Source organism: Vitis riparia, chromosome 7, assembly GCF_004353265.1.
Source record: "Vitis riparia cultivar Riparia Gloire de Montpellier isolate 1030 chromosome 7, EGFV_Vit.rip_1.0, whole genome shotgun sequence".
NCBI classification, from domain to species: Eukaryota; Viridiplantae; Streptophyta; class Magnoliopsida; order Vitales; family Vitaceae; genus Vitis; species Vitis riparia.
The window spans coordinates 10,036,792-10,052,155 of record NC_048437.1 but is presented as its reverse complement, the minus strand read 5'-3'; the positions used below and the strand labels follow the sequence as shown (position 1 = coordinate 10,052,155).

Here is a 15,364-nt window from a genome sequence, read left to right as displayed (position 1 = left end):
AAATAGTTCAAGTTCATCGTCATCAAGTGAAGATGAAGATACAAAGTTAGAAGTGACAAGAGTTTTAAAAAGAAGATTGGTTGTGTTGTTGCTCAAATTTTTGAGTGACTCGTCCATTAATAAGGAACGAGTCTCTACTTCATCATTTACAGGTTCACTTTTCATTCAAGAGCTTTTAAATGGTTCATCTAGCACATGTTATGAACTAATGAGGATGGAAAAACATGGATTTATTTCTCTATGTCACATGTTTTGAGAAAAAGGATGGCTTGTTGACAGTAAACATTTGAATGTTGAAGAGAAAATGGCCATGTTTCTTATGACTATTAGTCATAATCTTCGGAATCGATTGATTAAGAATAGATTCCAACACTCAAGTCAAACAATTCATAAATACTTCCATGAGGTTTTAGTGGCCATGGTGAATTTCTCAAAAGAGATGATTACTCCTCCATCATTCAATGATAGTTCAAATGGTATCTCCAATCGTCGGCTAAGACAAATTTTTAAGGTACATTATTTTTTATTTCTAATTATTCATATCATATTTGTATTATTCTCATATAAAAATAATTATTTATATTTTAAAGAATTATTACCATGTAGGATGCTGTTGGTGCAATTGATGGAACTCTTATCCATGCATGTATTCCCACTAATCAACAAGTACCTTATCGAGGTCGTGGGAGAGGAGAGTGTTTTCAAAATGTTATGGCAGTTTGTGATTTTGACATGATATTTAGGTTTGTTGTTGTTGGATGGGAAGGAACAGCTCATGATTCAAGAGTCTTGACAGAAACTATCCGTAACCCGCAACATAATTTTCCAATGCCCCCATCAGGTAAATATTTTATTTTCATTTTATTTAATATAATTTGTATTTATTCATTATAATAATCAACTCAATCCTTTTTTTTTTCAGAAAAATATTATTTAGTAGATGCAGCATACACACACACTCGAGGTTTTATGGCACCATATCGTAATGTGCGCTATTGGTTGAGTGATTTTCGTAGTGGTGGTAAAGTTGTAGGAAAAGAGGAAATATTCAACCAATGTCATGCAAGATTAAGAAATGTCATTGAACGTGCTTTTGGTGTTGTTAAGGCGCGTTTTCCAATCTTGAAGAGAATGGCACCTTATTCGTTTACTACTCAAACAAAAATTGTCATGACATGCTTCTCCATTCACAATTTTCTTCGACAAATCTCAGTTGCGGATAGATTATTTTCTGAATATGACAATGAAGTGGAATTGGAAAGTGACAATGTCAATCAAAATCAAAACTCAACTACAAGCAGTTTTTTTGCAGCATCTGATCAAGAATTCATGCAACAGTTCCGAAACCAAATCGCAAATGAACTCTTTCAAGTGTTTAGTTAACTTGTCATTTTTAGCTTTTTACCATTGTAAGAAATGCAATGTTTGGATATTAGCATAAAATGTGATGTCTTCGGATATTTGAAAATATGTACTTGAATTGTTATGTTTTTTTTTTAATTTGACTTAGGTTTTATCAATCCATTATTTTTCATATTAATAAGTTTAAATATTTTATTTTAATTATATAAAAAATAAATATATTAATTATTTTTTGTAAGAATGATAATGATAAATTATTTATTATAACAATTTTATTATTTTGAACTTTTTAGAAATAAGTTAAATTATATTTTTTTAATACATTAAAATATTAAGATATTGGTCTTCAGCATATAAAAAAACAAACAGCTTAATACTTAATAGAAATAAAATTTTAAAAAAACAAACAACTTAATGCTTAATGCTATTAAGCATTATTTAGTATTAAGTTAAAAAAAAGTTCTATTTAGAATTAAGCCAAAAAAACAAACGCCACCTTAGTGTCTTTAAAAGATATTAGTTTATAATTAATTTTAATTTTATTTATTTATTTATTTATAACCATTTTTATTAGTAAAACCATGCAAAAAATTATGTTTTTTAACACTTTTTTTTCTTCTTAAATACTTTTCGACATGGCATTTGGATTTAGGGTAAAAACAATATGGTTAGTCTGAAAGAGTTTCGGTTTTTCTAGGCTATAAAAATGGCCACGTTTTTATATATGTGTTATTTATTTATGTGATAAATCTCATTTAATTATAAGTTGTAACCGGCTCAAAGAAAATTCAAATTTCGGTATGTGACGTGCTCAATTCCCTTAATGAAAGAGTTGTAACATGTTTTCCTATTTTTTTTTGAAAATTTTAAGATTCAAGGATCATACACACAAATTCTCAGTTTGATTTTTACGTTTATGGGCCAACTGTCTCTTTTGAATTTGTTTAAAAGGCTTCCTATCATCTAGATTTTACGTTAGATCTTTTGAATGCGTTTAAAAAGGCTTTACGTTAGACCTTTTTCTTTATTAACCCAGATTTTGGAGAGCTTTCTAAATAATTATAATCTGCGTCGTTACCTAACTGTTGAAGAATAAGATATTATTATATGCATAAAACATGTTACATAAATAAAATACAAATGGAAATACATATCATTACTTGATAAGAGACTCTAAAATTTGTAGTACTTAAAGCTTTCATAAACCCAATTCCCAATTCCCAATTCCCAATTCTTGTAAAATCGCTTTTACAACCAACGTGAAATTTTGAATAGTGATATTTAAAAGAATCTACTCCAAAGTGATGCTCAATAATTAGTTAAAACACCTAATTTTGATTAGAAAAAACACCGTTCAAACATTAGAAAATGTTTTATAGTGAAAAATGCTCAAACCACGGCTGCAAGTTCAGTGTAGAAAACATCGAGGATAAACCATTGGGAATATACACAACTAGAATGTAGAATCAATTCTATGTTAAAAATAAAAACTCCATATATGCCTGGTTCACCTAAACATTTTCCATTCTGCTATAAGATTTCCACAAAATGACATTTTTTTTGCGTGAAAAAACTTATCCTCAACCTAAATGATGGCCTTCACCAGGGGCTTGCCACTCCACTTACCTTTTTTTGGGTACCCAAATGTATGATTATCGGCCTAATCGTCATCCTCATCTTCCTCAAAATCCTTAACCTTCACATCTGCATCTTCCCCAAACTGAATGCAGTTGTCGATTTGAGATAAGATATACCGTATGCTGTAAAACAGGAGGGGAGCATCAATGTCATTCTGCCTTGAAAGATGTCAACAACAAAGGGGCAGTCAAAGTTGATCTTTTCCCTTAGGTATTGTAGTTTAGAAGTTGGAAATTATAAAATGGAGAAAAAGAATTGAATATTAAGAGGAAAAGGAGTTCCAGTAATAGGGTTGTCATTAAATCAAGCCCAATAGATCTTGGAGTGTCACTGCTCGGACAACTAAAGAGTAAGAGGATCAACTTTTCACAGAAACAGAGAGCGGGGGAGAGTAAGAGAGTACCTGCTCTCTTTCCTCAAGTCGAGAGGCAAGAAGCTCACCATGCTATACTCATCCACCTGGTATACAGGAAAAAAAATTTAGTAACAGATAATCCACAAGAAATCCTCATTGAGGATTAAGAAATTCTTGCTCAAAAATGATGAATGGTTGTTCCCTGGAAACAGATAACTATGAAAATTGCAACCTACTATGAACCAAATGATAATAACAACTGTAAACATTTCATTTGCAAAACATGGTAATGAATCCTTATTTCTCTAAGACAGAAAAGGTACAGTTCATTGCTTGACATAATCGTGGTTGTGGTTTTTTAAGGCATGTCCAATCCAAGGCATTCTTTGAGTGAGGTATTTCAAAAGACTGACAAAGTGTTCCAAATTCATGGGACCGGACTAAGGCTCAAACCCACACCCTTTGTTGAGTCTCCTGTGCTCAGGCATACAAGTTAACGGAACCACATGAGATAATACTATCATCATCTAAACATATTATAAGCTTAACCACAACAAGTTTTACAAAATAAACCACGATTCACAAATTACAAAGCCATTTCTTTTATTTGGTTCACCCTCCAACAAATAACAGCCAGCAACTACAGTTTTCACAATCCATCCAGTCCCATATTCTGACTTCACAAAAGAAAATCTTTTTCCCTCTTTCTTCTGTGTCTGGATGGTGTGGGGGTGGGTGATTGTTGGGTTGAGGGAACATTTAGATTTCTGGCTTTTAAAGGTCTGATTTCTTTATCTTCTAGAGCGTCCTTTTTTGCTCAAACCACTTACTCACAATTATACTGCTGGTTTGGAAGTTTTTTTTTTTTTTTTTTAATTTGTATTATTGGATTCCTACTTGATCACTTTTTTTTTTTTTTCTAACGCAGTGGTTGGTAATTTTAGTCCTTCAACTGAAAATGAAGATTTACCACTTCATTGAGTTAAATTTTTTTGATAGGTAAAAACCCAAAATGAAGATTTGGGTTGACCTTTGGGCACCCTTTTAACTTCATTGAGTTATATTATTGTCCTTTACATTTGGGATCAGAAACAACATGCTATTGTCATTAATGGACCATTATTTTCCATTTAGCCTTCCAAATAGTGATTGAGTATTATCCATTGATATGTAAATATATTCAAATATTCTAACTGTTATGCCCCTTAGGATTTTTAAGTCACATCATTATTATTTGTAGACTAAAAATGTTCCAGTTGTGTTTATCTCTAAGGCCAATGGAAGGATTCCTTTGAGCACTATCAAGAGGCATCTTGGACATAGTTTGCATATAGAAAAATATCCTCCACCATATAAAGGGAAAATAAATTGACACTAAGTCATCCCTCCATTTTATGCATGAATAAAAATGTGACATCACTTTCATAAAGGACTAGTTTCTATGGACAAGAGAAAAGGAGTATTGGAGTTTGAGTAGCTTATAACTCACCAATTCGATCAAAGCTTTGTTTAGCTTGCCAAACTGAGGAGCCATGCGTTGATTCAGTTCTGACAGTAAAAACCGAGGCTCCGGATTCAAGTAGCTGAGAGCAAAAATATAAAAATGACATGAATATCAGAAAAAGAAAATAAAATAGAACAACATCAAGAAGTAGGATATAGTGAAGTGTATAAGAGGCCCACTCTTCAATATCCCTTTTGTTCGTTACAAGGTCCATTTTGGAGAGAATATTAACATGAGGCAATTCGAGTTGGACCATTGCAGAAAGAGATGCCATGCAACCACTAATGAACTTGGTAACATCTGTCATGAACTGATATTAAAAAGGAAGAAGAAAAAAAAAAAAGAACTCTCAATACAAGCAATAACCAGTCATTAAAATAATAAAATTATGCCCAAGGGAGAAAATTCTACAAACCTGTGAATCAAGCAGGTACACAGCACAAACATTGAAATTCTTACGCTTCAAATGGTCCACAAAATTCCGAAGCATTGGAACATGCGAAAAAAGCTCTATCTGGCCTATAAAGAATGTGAGGACCAAAGAATTTATAAGATCAATCCAGCTGAAAAAAACAAACAAACAATATGTATACTGGGTGCATATCTATTGGGCAAGGGCAGTCATAATTTTCGGCCATGCCAACAAAGCAACAAATATGCATGCCAAACAATATACAGGGCCCTAACATGGCACAAATATTGAAATTTTTATGCTTCAAATGGTCCACAAAGCTCCAAAGTACTGGAGCATGTGAAAAAAGCTCCATCTGGTCTATAGAGAATGTGAAGGCAAAAGAATTTATAAGATCAATCCAGCTGGAAAAAAATACAATATGCATAATGGGTGCATCTATGGGCAAGTACAATCATACAATCTTTGGCCGTGCCAGCCACAGAAACAGCCGAACAATATATAGTGTCCCAAGACCAAAGCCAAGGTTAATATTGTTTTAAGGAAGTTGGGTTGTCAATACTTGTAAGATATGCTTCCTTTACAGAACATTAGCTGTTTTGCATGGAATTGGGTACAATTGTCGAGTGTGGATACCCCAGGCATAAGTTTCAACTAATCTCCAAATCTTATGACATTGAGACACAGCCAAATTACAGATTTTCTATGTTTTCTTCTTATACCCAGTGCTCCAGGGTAGAAAAAATTTATATGCAACATAGCATGAAGAATACGGAATTTTCCAGCACTTGAACAAAAGAGGCAGAAAGGAAAGTATTGGAGGGAGGTTAGCCTGAACAATGATTATATTCCTCTTTTATTTGTTGGGTTCATCTCTGGTAATGAAGCTAAGCATAGGGTACCAGATAAATACGGTAGAAGCACTTCACACTGTGAAATGGCTGCAGAACATTGACATTGAGACAAGCTCAAGTTATGTAAAAAGAATATATGGATCTATATGTAAAATGTGCATATAATCCACCAGTGGTTTTTGGACAGTAAACTGGCTCTTATGGGCTTGATGTTGCAGGTGCTGAGCACCTTTTCTGTTTCCAATGGTTTGGCAGATAAGTTGGCTTGGAGTAGAAATAGAGGGTCTATTTTCAGTTAAATCTCATCATGTTCCTTTGAATATCAGAGATGATGTCACTTTCCCATCTAAGCTCATTTGAAATCTTAAAGCACCTTCTAAGGTTGGGTTTTTTGTGTGGGAAGTGGAATGGGAGAAAATCCTTACTATGGATAATCTCATGAGGAGATGATGGATGCTGATCAAATAGATGTTGTCTATGCAAACATGACTCTGAATCTACCAATGATGTCCATAACCATTGTGAATGGGCTCCTGAGTTACAGACTTTGGTATTATCCTTAGTTGAGGTGTCTAAATTGTCCTGTGATCAGTTAATGAGGTGTTACTCAGCTGGTATGGTGCTTTGAGGATGCTAGTGTAAGATGGTGAGGAGGCTGATTCTATTATATCTGTTTTGGACTGTCTGGAAAGGCCTTAATAACAGAATATTTGAAGGGCCAAAACAAACTAGTTTGGAAGTGAAAAATGGTTTCTTAAAGACCTTGTTTTTATTAATGTTTTCAGAACTGACCGGTCATTAAACTAAAAAAATTACTGGTTCACAGTTCACTGGTCGGATCGACGGTCAAACTGCGGTTAAACTGATGACGTCATAAATATATAATTTACTAATTATTAAAATTAAAAATAATTATAAAAATAAAAATAAAAATTTATATATTATTTAAAAATTAAAAATTTATTTGAAAATCAAAAAATTAGTTTCAAATTAGAAATTTAAACAAAAATCATAATTTTAATTTAAAATTTATTTTTAAATCAAAACATTATTTTAAAATCAGAAATTTATTTAAAATTGTAATGTTTTCATTAATTTAAATTAAAATCATAAGTTTTATATATATATGTATGGAAAGGAAGGGAGGAGAAGGGGTGGGTGGCGGGTTTGGTTTTGCCGATGGGGGAGCGACGTTCGACAGACCAATGGCCTAGCTCGGTGCCGACGACAGTGGGAGCCAGTAGGGCGGCCACGTGGGGGGGGTGGTTGCTGAAAGGAAAATGAGCTTTTATACTCATCAAAATGGCGTTGTTTTGATATTGGGGAAAAAAAAAATAGTTGAACCGGACGGTTAAGAGGGAACCAGCTAGTTCGTTCGGTTCGCCAATCGAATTGCCAGTTCAATCGGTCTGATTTTAGTTCGACCACTGTCTGACCCAATTCACCGGACCGGACCGGAACTGTGACCTGCCGGTCCGGTCCGGTTTTTAAAACCATGGTTTTTATTGTGCAATGGGGTGGCTACATTCTTCCTTTTCTTCCTTGTTGGAGTTTGTTGATAGAATGGGCATTGGTTGCTAGTTGTTGGGCTGGGTGTTCTATTATTTCCATTTCTAGGCCAGGTTTATATACATAGTGTTTACAAAGTTGCGGGCCCACTTTTTGCTGGACACCTTCATATGATACACTTATCCTTTTGCCTATCAAAAATATATAATACTCAACAATAAAATAACTGTGTATGAAGGTGCAAGGAGGAAAAGAATACTCTATAGTTAAGGAGAAGATAGGCAAAATATATTTAGCAATGAAACCCCCAGTTTAGTATTTGTATTGTGCTAGATATGCAGATGCATGCATGTCTCCATGTCTTCGTCACATATAATAAGGTTAAAGCATATCTTCACATGGCGGAAAGAAAAAACAGATTTAAGAGTGTTTTAACTCTCAATAATGTTTCAATGAAGTCATTGTCTAAAAAGGAAGAAAAATAGGGTTTTTGGTCCCCTCTATGCATGTGAGTTCTGCAGGTCTCGAGATAAGTCTGTAATATGTCAACTTGTAAACACATCTCACTGAGTGACTAAGGAGTTTAGTATCTGCATGCTTTTACATCATTAGGGAAAATACCTCCTTGAAGTCCTCTTTCTGACTCAAAGTACATATACAATAAATTAATCAATTAAATATACATGAGCATGAATACCTGGGCAGTCAAACACCAAATAGTCATCATCCAAGTAATTATCCAATTCATCTGTTAACCAATCATCCAAATTTTCTTCAAGGTGCCTAATTGCTCAGATGTAAGGTCATTCAAAACATACACCTTCGCAAAAACAACTAGCAACATCATCTAAAAGGATGAAAAATATTTAAATACAAATAAATAAAATGCAAAGGAAAAGGATACTCCATGCAGTACATAAGGCCACCATTTGGCCCCAGTCCAAGCTCCTCCATAACATCATCCAAGGAAACAAGCTCCCTAATATCTGCAAGAAAACAATACTTCATTGCTCTGAAACTAAAGAAACAAACCCACCCCACCCCAAATGAAAAAAAAAACACCCCATAAAACTTCCAAGGCAAAGAATTCCTACTTACCCATGGCCACAGGATAGTCAAAACTTTCTGCAGCAGGATCTAGGTTCACAATATGAATTGTCCGCCGCATGGTTTCACAGTGTTGATACAAACTAGAGCAATAGGTTGACTAATTGGGAAAAGTTAATAAAATCGTCACCATGGGGATGATGTTAATACCATGATAACAAAAATGCGTTAACCACTCTTCTAAATGCATTTTCAAATTAAAGAACAAGAACTGTAACACAATTGGGTGTCAAATTTAGTGAATCACCTTGCCACTGCCAGCTGGGCCAATGACGAGTTGTGCAAAGCCCATGGTAGCTACTGAAACTGCTGCACCAATTTAGAGTGCAAAGAGAAAATTGAAAACCCGAAAAGTACCAACAACTGCAGCAGCAGCATAAGCAGTGCACCAAACACCAATCGCGAACAACAAACCCAGGATGTCAGAGTAAGCCATAATCACTGGTAACAGAAATAGAACATAGTAAACCCTAACTATCAAATATATAAAAAAAAACCAAAAATGCCCTCCAAAAGAGTAACTCAGAGCTTAACTGTAAACACATCCATAAAATTGTTTACAAACCCAGAAACAGTTCTTCTAATCAGCAGTAATTGCAAACAGAAATCAATTCAACCGACTGGAACAACCCAATTACAATCATCAGCATAATAGATATTTCATTCAAAAGTGATAAAATTCCACTTCATAATTGCACAGTACATTCAACTGAAGAGCAATAATTAGAAGAAAGTGAATATAAAGGACAAAAGCATGAGAAAATGAGGGCAAGTGAGAGAAAACCTGGGAAAAATCCAAGTGAGGACCTCTCTTTTTTCCTATTCCCACAACCAAAAGCCCTAGAACTCTGAGAGTCTTTATTTGTTGTTCAACTTGGTTCGAAATGACAGAAATGCCCCAAGTAATGTGAATGACGGCTCCTTTTTTTTTCACCATTCCATTGGGTTTTATCAGTTATGCTTTTAATTTTCTTTTAAATGAAAATAATTAATAACATTTTTTGTTTTTTAATTGCTTTGTATTTTTTATTTATTAAAACACAAAAATAATATTACAAATTCTAGGGCTGTAAATGTGCAAATATTTGCAAAAAAAATTGTATTAGGGCTTAAATAGAATAAGGAAGTAAATTTTGATAAAAGTGTTAGGGCTTAAATAGAATAAGGAAGTCTCATCTCATAATGAAATCTTTTTGGAAGAAGCGACATTTCTTACATGTAATATTTGGAAATAATTACTAGGTTTTTATTTAAAAAAAAAAAGAAACTTGGCATTTAAATTAGTTGGTATTTGAATGAAATAACGATTTTTTGTTATATGTCTGTCACCCCAAGAATTAGCTTAATACCTAAATCTAATGAATTTGTTTGAATTTTTTATTTTTGTTATACTATAGTCCAACTATACCATACTATTATATAAAAGTACGAATTGTTTGTAGATAATATACTACTACTACTATATAGATGGTGAGATATTCATCTCCATGGCATTAAATGTTCTCTTAAAACCAAGTCAGCTGCCAGTGAAATAGTGTGATTTAAGAGAAATTTCAAAACTATATACTCTCCTGAATTACCTATCATCTTAAAAATGAAAATGTATTCAGACTCTAAAAGAAAGTTTAAATACGTAATCATTCAACAGCAAGGCAAAATGAATCAATGACCAAGATGAACATTTTGCAAAATTTGATACTTACATCACTTAAGACAGGTTGGTGAACTTGCTTGGATGTTTCAAAGGAGTCCAATACAGGCCTCCCAACAGCCAAAAGGTAGAGGCCTGAAAATTTCAGAATAGAAGAACAGATAAGATGAAATTTCCTCCACCATGAAAGGATAATATACACTTATTTACAATTAACTGTCCAAGAATTTTCCCTTTTCATAAGCTAAATGCATAAGAAATTACGAAGAAGGATTGCCTTTGCAGAATATTCCACTTCACAAATAATGGATGTTCAAATCAGTGGCTGACCCAATTACATTTGTCATTCAAAATGACACCCTCTGCAAATTCCCCGCTTTCTCAAATTCCTTTCCAGAATTAGTCAATTTGTTCTAATATTTCCTCGTCTAGGTGAGAAATTCTCCATGGTTATTGTCTCAATAATTCAGCCCTATAACAGGTTTTAGCATCAAAAGGGAAATGATACTCCAACGATCATTTGGCATTTCCCATGTAGTCCAGAATGAATTCCTAGAATTCAAAATTTTCAACAATAGATTTGACAGGTTAAAAGGATTCCAAGAAAAACCTGGCCCTCTTTTTGGTTTCCAAAAAATTCAGAAATGAAAGAAAACAACATTTTCATTTCTAAGCTATTTCTCATCTTTTGCTTCCGAAAAATTAAAAAAGAAAAGAAGAAAAAGGCCCTCAGCAGCGTCAATTTTGAGTGGCATATTTCTGTATTCCCGAATCCTCGTAGGTGAAAATTTTTTAATTTCTTTTTTCATATTTTCTCCTTATCAAAACTAAATCTGTTGTTATACAAGAAAACATTCCCCACTAGCAAAGACCGTTGATCCAGCAAAAATTTCAGCTTCCAAACTGGCAATAGTTCCACGGCTGTTAAAGTGAACCTAGACTTCAAAACTCAGCTATACATTCCCAACTTATAAAGCACTGAGAGTGAAATCCAACCCTCAGTTTGGATTACCAAGAAAACGAAGAAAAATAAAAAAAATAAGAACATATTTAACAACTACCTCGAGCCCTAGATGGTGAAAAATTTATGATTCAAACTTTTCTTTCATTTTCTCACTATTTTCTCAGCACCCAAACGATTGCATATAATCTAGAAGCCCATTGAACTAACTGGGAACAGAGACTGGAAGAGTACCTTGAAGGTTTAAACTCAGAGATCGACAGCAAGGCAGCGTTTGGAGAAGGAATGATCGAATGCTTTCGAGCAAGAGAGATGCTGACAGCAAACCCTAATGCCCGTAGAACGTTCGATCAAGTAATAATGGGCCGGGCCTAGGCCGGCGGCCGGCCCAATCTTACCTTATAAAAAAGACCAGAATAAATTCTTCCCCAAAATACAGTTCACACTCATACATATCTTCCTTATAATCAAATGATTCCAATTTATTTTGAAAAAAAATAAAAATAAAATTTAATTATGGATTTCGAACACTCAGACTCTTTATATGAATGATATGGGACATAGGTTGGATGCTCAAGAAGATTCAAGGTAGGGAAATCTTAGAAAATTATGCAGCCTCCTTTGACCCAATGCGAATGAACACTTACAAAGGGAACATCAAAGGCAAAAGAGCCCATAAATGATAGATAAAGGGATGGCAATTAGTGGAAGCAGGTATATAAAGTTACATTGAAGGAGGTGATCTTGTGAGATATTCTAGAACATTCTAAGGTAGGCAAATTAATTAATTAATTAAATAGTGATATATTATAAAATTATGCAGCCTCCTTTGACCTATTATAAAATTCTGCTGCTTAAATCATAAATAGTAATATCATAATATGTTTACAATAGGTTTTATTTCCTTATAATGATATATTGATATTTAGAATTCGTTTTACAGTAATTTTAGGAAGTGTTATTAATTTAAAAAGTATTTTTCTTAAAAATATTTGACAAAATTTAAAAAATCTTAAAATCATTTATAATGTTAGAAAATCATTTTATTGTTTTTATGAAGAAATATAGGTGATTTTTTAAAAAATACCTTCAAATAAAACACTTCAAAAAGAAATAATGTCAAATGCACTCTTAGAAAATAAATTAAAATGTTTTTTGAAAAAAATAAATGAAGTGTTTCGCAAAATTTAGAAAATACTTATAAAAGTTTGAAAATCAAATATAGTATTAAAAAATGGGAAAATTAGGTTTTGGGCTGTTGACGTGGAAAATATATGATTTTGATAACCTAAATATACAAAATATGAGATCCAATTATTAATATGTAAAGTAATATCCAAAACGTGCATTATCTACTGTTTATTTTTCCTCTTCCCAGATTGCCCCTAAATCTCTCCATGTCATCGGCAAATCCTTCCATGTCAGCAGAACAATTTGAAACTTTCATTCTCAAAGCACAAAGAAACCCGACCCGAACAACTTTCCCTACCAATTTGGCCAGCACCACCCTCATCTCCTGCAACTTCTCTGCTCTCCCATTCATTTATCTCAAAACCCGTAACTCCAACTCCAGAATCTCATTTATCAGAACCCCAAACCCAAACCCTCCAATTCTCAGTAAACCCAAACACCCAATTTCTACATTTCAGAAAAGGGATGGCCTTCAAATCTGTCAGAGCTCCTTCAACACTCAGAATCCAGAAAACCCAGCTGCTGAAAATTGAGCTAAATTGGAGAGTGAGAACGGAGATGGTGGGGATGGAGGAGACTGGACAACATCAGCTCTGCTTTTCGTGTTGTGGGTTGGACTCATCTACTATGTTTTCAACCTCACTCCTGACCAGACTCCGGTACCATGGACTGCAACCATTTCATACTAAAGAGAAGTGCTTTTGTTTTGCTTTTGTGTTTGTTTAATTTGATGGGATATGGTTTTGTTGTTGTTGTTGTTGTTGTTGTGCTTATTTCATTAATTTGGAAAATCCTGATGAGTACTAGGGCTTTTTGTAGATCACTTGGAATGCTTTTTGTAACTCTTAGAAGTGGTGTTTTTTATTTTCTTTTGGTAGGGTGGATCATCTGTTTTATTTTCTTAGGGGATACTTAATGTGCTTTCTCATTTTTGACTGTTGTATGAACCAATTTTGAACTTCATTGCTACAAATGCAATCGATTGAATCATAGTTTTGCCACCATTTAAGTTTGAATTTCTTATCCAAAGGAGAGGAAATGGAAATGGAACTATCTTAGTCAGAGTGTAGTCATAACACACAATCAATAGATTGTGAGTTGGGTTATAAAGAGCATTAATCTTGGAGGAACCTTGATATGATTAAATAAAGGAAATAATAATAATTGTAATATACCATCAATAGACTATGAACTAGGCCAAAAAGAGTGTTAATTTTGGAGGAACCTTGAGATGACAGAAAGGAGGAAGGAATAATAATAATACACTATCAATAGACTGAATAATAATAATAATAATACACTCTCAATAGGCTGGGCCATAAAAAGCTCTGATATTGAATGATACACTGTGAACTAGGCCATCTTTTCATATCTCATGTTTTTACTATTGAGCTATGTGCTAGTGGGGACATGAAAAGCTTCATGTCTAGACAAAATAATCTTTTCATAACTCTTTCTTTTACTGATTTTTTGTACTCTCTGGAGAATGGAAAAGGTTTCTATGTTCTCTAATTATAAAATATTATATTTTTCTGGAACATGCTTTTCTCCTTCCGTTTCTGAAACTATTCCACTTGTAGAAAACTAAATTGTGACAGACAATTAATTGGTGTGAAATTTTATAATGCTTCAGAAATTTTATTCAGTTATTTTAATTTGAGTCTTAAAACCTAGAGTTTGGCACATGACCAATACATTTCTTTTGAGGGAATAATTTATGCAGTTATCTAAATTTGAGGTGGCATGGGGCTTAAGCCTACAATACTCATAGTGATGTCCTAATACATGCAACTAAAGCAGTTATTGTTTGCTTCTTTTTCCCCCTATTTGTTTCTTCAGTTGTTGACATGATTATTTGAGTTCTTTGCTGCTATTTCTATTCTGGTTAAGGTTTTAGTTTTCGGTATGAAGTGACTATGCTTGTCTTTATTGAGATATTGAAGCATTCCTGATTTTATTTCACTTGAATGATATTTACAGATGTTGCCGGGACTGTCCACATTGGCTCAAGATGGACTAACATCAAGGTGAGTAGCAGCGTGCATTCGACCGATCCTGTGGCTGTGTATGAAGTTGATAAGGTCCTTCTCCCTAAAGCAATCTTTGGCACCAACATTCCTCCTACCCTAGCTCCAGCACCAGCTCCTGACATCAGCCCTGCTGCAGATGCTCCAACTGCTTCAGATGAGGTTGGGTCTCTACGAGCATCTTCAACCCCATCTTCTTCCTATAGGGTAATCAGCTTAGGTGTTTGGAGCCAGTTGGTTTTGGCCATTTCAGGTGGGATAGTCTTGTTCTTATAAGAGAGGATTTGTCAAGTCTTTAATTTATATGAAGAGGGTATATCCATTGCTTTGATTTCAAGCCATTTTTTGATTACATATGTTACTGAAACTATGAGAATGTGAGTTTTCTTGTATTAATTACTACTTGTATTTCAATGACATTTTGTTTGTGCTATGCTTTTCATTTGGGAATGGTTATATGCTCCTTGTTCTCCGTCCAATCCTTGTGCTCTTGAGACAATCATCGTCTCCAGCATATATTCAAACTTGTAACATGCTAGCATTTAAGTTCATTACAGTCCAACTTTGAAGGGGCGTATGATCACCAACTAAATGGTCTTTTTCTCATTTGTTATCTGCTTTAGCTTTCTGCTAAGGCTGTTTCTCATGATGGGAATTTCCCTAGTTCTTTGACAGGATACAAGAGCATTAAGTTGTTAATAACTAGGCATGAGCTTTACAAACTGCAGTTTAAATAGTGTTTTTCACTGCATCTTCCCCCATACATTTGGCTGGTGTCCTTGGGATGGGACTC

At 34.0% G+C, this 15,364-nt stretch overlaps 2 protein-coding genes and 1 long non-coding RNA gene across 5 annotated transcripts; 2 read left to right on the top strand and 1 right to left on the bottom strand.

The window, feature by feature from the left end:
* The first annotated feature begins 273 nt into the window (after nucleotides 1-273).
* LOC117918027 lies at nucleotides 274-1,383 on the top strand. The gene is made up of 3 exons (XM_034834560.1): nucleotides 274-511; nucleotides 607-841; nucleotides 923-1,383. Exons 1-3 carry the CDS (start codon nucleotides 305-307, stop codon nucleotides 1,381-1,383), a joined length of 903 nt encoding a protein of 300 aa, XP_034690451.1. The 5' UTR covers nucleotides 274-304.
* A 1,391-nt stretch (nucleotides 1,384-2,774) lies between these two features.
* LOC117919110 (GPN-loop GTPase 3) lies at nucleotides 2,775-11,993 on the bottom strand. 3 transcript variants are annotated; one of them, XM_034836192.1, is made up of 12 exons: nucleotides 11,588-11,993; nucleotides 10,445-10,527; nucleotides 9,276-9,361; nucleotides 8,989-9,182; nucleotides 8,733-8,841; nucleotides 8,539-8,620; nucleotides 8,332-8,417; nucleotides 5,275-5,378; nucleotides 5,039-5,169; nucleotides 4,845-4,938; nucleotides 3,404-3,459; nucleotides 2,775-3,122 (listed from the first exon to the last, which is right to left on the bottom strand). In XM_034836192.1, exons 4-12 carry the CDS (start codon nucleotides 9,031-9,033, stop codon nucleotides 3,023-3,025), a joined length of 807 nt encoding a protein of 268 aa, XP_034692083.1. In that variant the 5' UTR covers nucleotides 9,034-9,182; nucleotides 9,276-9,361; nucleotides 10,445-10,527; nucleotides 11,588-11,993; the 3' UTR covers nucleotides 2,775-3,022. The 3 variants fall into 3 exon arrangements, with proteins under 3 accessions (XP_034692083.1, XP_034692080.1, XP_034692082.1); XM_034836189.1 differs by lacking the exon at nucleotides 9,276-9,361; XM_034836191.1 differs by lacking the exon at nucleotides 9,276-9,361 and having other exon boundaries at nucleotides 8,989-9,104.
* Nucleotides 11,994-12,790: 797 nt separating this feature from the next.
* On the top strand, nucleotides 12,791-15,004 carry LOC117917840. The gene is made up of 2 exons (XR_004651775.1): nucleotides 12,791-13,203; nucleotides 14,525-15,004. It is a non-coding gene; the product is annotated as an uncharacterized LOC117917840 (long non-coding RNA).
* Nucleotides 15,005-15,364: the final 360 nt, after the last annotated feature.

Coding starts and splice junctions, on each gene's coding strand:
- LOC117919110 (XM_034836192.1), bottom strand. CDS start 9,033: ATGGGCTTTGCACAACTCGTCATTGGCCCAGCTGGCAGTGGCAAG. Junction 5,379..8,331: donor TTTGGTGTTTGACTGCCCAG/GTATTCATGCTC, acceptor CATTCTTTATAG/GCCAGATAGAGCTTTTTTCG. Junction 3,460..4,844: donor ACAAAGCTTTGATCGAATTG/GTGAGTTATAAG, acceptor CCTGTATACCAG/GTGGATGAGTATAGCATGGT.
- LOC117918027 (XM_034834560.1), top strand. CDS start 305: ATGGCCATGTTTCTTATGACTATTAGTCATAATCTTCGGAATCGATTG. Junction 512..606: donor GGCTAAGACAAATTTTTAAG/GTACATTATTTT, acceptor ATTACCATGTAG/GATGCTGTTGGTGCAATTGA. Junction 842..922: donor TTTTCCAATGCCCCCATCAG/GTAAATATTTTA, acceptor TTTTTTTTTCAG/AAAAATATTATTTAGTAGAT.